Source organism: Acinonyx jubatus, chromosome A3 (assembly GCF_027475565.1).
Source record: "Acinonyx jubatus isolate Ajub_Pintada_27869175 chromosome A3, VMU_Ajub_asm_v1.0, whole genome shotgun sequence".
NCBI classification, from domain to species: Eukaryota; Metazoa; Chordata; class Mammalia; order Carnivora; family Felidae; genus Acinonyx; species Acinonyx jubatus.
This window is the reverse complement of record NC_069388.1, coordinates 43,081,751-43,084,986: the sequence shown is the minus strand read 5'-3', so window position 1 is coordinate 43,084,986 and position 3,236 is coordinate 43,081,751. Positions and strand designations below refer to the sequence as shown.

Sequence of the window (3,236 nt, the reverse complement as noted above, 5' to 3'; positions counted from 1 at the left end):
CCAGAGGCTAGGACCAACTCAGAGTGTGAACAGAACCAACTCAGGGAATGAGCTTGAGCAAGCCATATCTGAACACAGCATCCCAAACACCTGCCTGGCTATGCCTGACAACTCCTAAATATGGCTGTAATGGAGGTGCTTGGACCAGGCAAGCTGAGTAGTTACAACAGCACTCAAAATCAGTCAGAAGCCTCTGAGATGCCCACTGCTCCCTTAGGCAGGGGCATTGGCAGGATCCCCACACACATCATCTACCTAATGACGAGGTGAGGAAAGAGACCAGGGAGTGCTCCACATCCCCACTCATAAACCCTGAACAGTCCCTTACCACGGAGCTGAACACAGACTAAACAAAGGGCCTCTTTGTTTCCCACTGAGAGAATGAGATTTTGTTAGCAACAAGCCCTCACTCTGCCTGTTTCTGACAAGGGGAACTTAGGAAGTCCTCTACAGAACCACCAAAATCAGTAATGGCTTGGAAAGGAAGGCACATGATGAGGTCAGAGGACTTGTGCTGAGAGAAAGGCAGAGCTTTAAATACTCTTTATAAAGCCTTCACTTTGGATAAGGATGGCAGGTTGTCCAGTGTTGCTGAGTTTATACTGACACAAAATAAACTGCCTATGTGTATACAAAGTATACAATTTGATGTTTTACCTATATATGTACCTCTGAAACCATCATCACAATCTAGATAATGTACCTATCCATCATCTCCATGTTTCCTCATAGCCATTTATAATCGCCCCTCCCAAACCCCCCTGCTCCCCATCCCTGTCTCTTGGCAACCACTGATCTTCTGTCCTCACAGTTTGCATTTTCTAATATGTTACATAAATAGAACTACATAGCCCATACTTGGTTTTCTCTGGTTTCTTCTACTCAGCATATTCTGACATTCATCCATGTTGTTGTACATCCAAGTAGTATTCCAGGGTACAACATAGCACAATTTGTTCATCCATTCACCTATTGATGGACTTTTGGCTTATTTACAGTCTGGGACTATTGCAAATGCAGTTGCTGTGAACACTCAAGTACACATTTTTGTGCCTGCACACATGCTTTCTTTCCTCCTGGGAAAATACCTAACAGCTGGATCATTTGGTAGGCATGTGTTTGAGCACACTGTTTTAAGGACCCTTTCGTGTGGGTTTCACAGTATACAGGTATGCATGGTAAAGGTATACACAGACCACATGGGAATAAATGTCACCCATAGAGGTTACATCAGGCAGCAGCTGGCTCATTCCAGTCCTCCCAATGTATGGACAGGGCTCCCAGAGGGAAAATCTCCCAGGATGACCTTTGGTTTTGTAAAATGCTCAGTGCACAAGCTCCTGACACTTCAGAAATGGCCCATGGGTGTGGGGAGATTCTAAGAGATCCTTTAAATAATGGCAACATCTCAATGGTCTAGAACATAATGGTTTTGGTCAGTCCTGAAAGCTGCAGCACGAACTAAGGCAAAGGTTCTCCAGCGGTGGTCCCATCAGCATCACCTGGGAACCTGTTAGAAATGAACATTCTCCCCAGCCCAGACCTATGGCATTGAAACCCTGAGGTGGACCCCAGCAGGCTGTCACCAGTCTTGCAAGTGGTGTGATATGGGCTCTAGTTTAAGATCCAGTAGCCTAGAACATCTTCCAAGCCCTTGGATTCTCTTGGAATTAAATGCATCTGAAGTCATGATACACCAAGACCTCTAGACCTTGCTCCACCCACACAGCTATGGAGCCCACCCTCCCAGAGCTCTGCAAACTTAAAATTTCCTCCAAGAACCAAGTTACCAACTGGCATGCAAACCTACACAGTGATAGTTGGCACTTCTTTCCCCCATAAACAAACAAACAAACAAACTTCTCAGGAATTCAATCGTGAAAGCATCTAAATCCAACTGTCAAAACCACCCATTTTTCTGTATGACTTTCACCCTAGCACATTATAGCATACATGAGTCTAAAAAAAGAAGAAGACAAAGATTTTAGGTGATGTACTCCAACACTCTTTACTGCTCTAGAACCCTCACTAAAAATGAACACATCAGCACGAAAATTAATCAAACTTGAATAGGAAGCATTTGAGTAAAAATAATGGATATTTTTGCTTTAATCTTCAGTTCAAGCATGATTTCTGCTCAACATAATCGGAGAGAAGTTCTAATCATTTCCTTGTTATTTTACATGCTTAAAATTTAGCCCAGTCTTTGAAAACCCTCTCCAGCTTCTGACCAAGCAGAACTTTGCCACTCACTTTGAACTTGCCAGCAAGGAAAGCCTTCTGAGGGTTCATTTTGCCCAAAACCAACTCCATAAAGATGGGTTCTGGGATTGTGAAGATAGTGTCTGCTGGGAGCCTGGCAGGTCCTAGATACATGTCCCCAGAACCATTCTTCAGATCGATGGTCCACTGCAGAATGGTCTTCCCATCTTTGGTGATGTCCAGCTGAAAGATGGCATTGACTTTCTTTACCAGTTGGGCCCCCTCTTCTTTGATGTGATGGCTAATGTCTTCAAACACAGGAAAGCTCTGGAATTCTGACAGCTCTAGAGCGTGTGACATGGCAGGTTCCTGAGCTGCACCCAGTTCTTTGAGCTGGGCTGCCTGAGGTCCATCCCCTGCTTTGATTTTGGGTTGATGGTCAATTCTCTTCCACATCTTACTGTGCTGCTCCTCTTGACCTTGCCGTCTGGTTTGTGAGCAGCTGTGGCCAGATTAATATCTATAAGTCAGATTGTGACATCAAAGGTAAGGCCCAAGCAAGGAATGAGGCCGGTGTGTGTGCTGCAGTCTTATTGGTCAGATACTAAAATGTGACATGGGGTGAAGTCTCAGATAGGTAATTGTGAGGCATATCCACACCACCACTCCCTCAAACCAATCAGGGCTGTTAGTCTCACAAGTCTGGAAAGTTCTGGACCCCATGTTAGGAATAAGAGAAAGGGACCCCAGAAGGTTCTTCGGTGATGTGAGCTCTGTCTTTCCAATGCAGGCATCTCCGGTAGCAATCTTAACTCAGAGAGCAGTTATTTTGATTCCTTCAAAAGTGGATAATCCTTAATGCACAGATCCTGATGTTGGATTTGGCATTACCTGGCTGCTGACAGAAGGGGAAATGCTTTTAGAGAAAAATGGCTGGTCAGAGAAAGAATCAGCACCAGGTCTTGCATCAGAAAGTTTCATAGGCACAGTGAGGGGGGGGAGAAAGGAATATCTCTAAGATCAATAGAAGATGC

General features: G+C 44.7%; 1 protein-coding gene across 1 annotated transcript; it reads right to left on the bottom strand.

Moving 5' to 3' along the window:
- Positions 1–2,079: 2,079 nt before the first annotated feature.
- SCP2D1 (SCP2 sterol binding domain containing 1) lies at positions 2,080–2,750 on the bottom strand. Its single transcript, XM_015063259.3, has one exon. It carries the CDS (start codon positions 2,656–2,658, stop codon positions 2,188–2,190), a length of 471 nt encoding a protein of 156 aa, XP_014918745.2. The 5' UTR covers positions 2,659–2,750; the 3' UTR covers positions 2,080–2,187.
- Between the last annotated feature and the right edge of the window lie 486 nt (positions 2,751–3,236).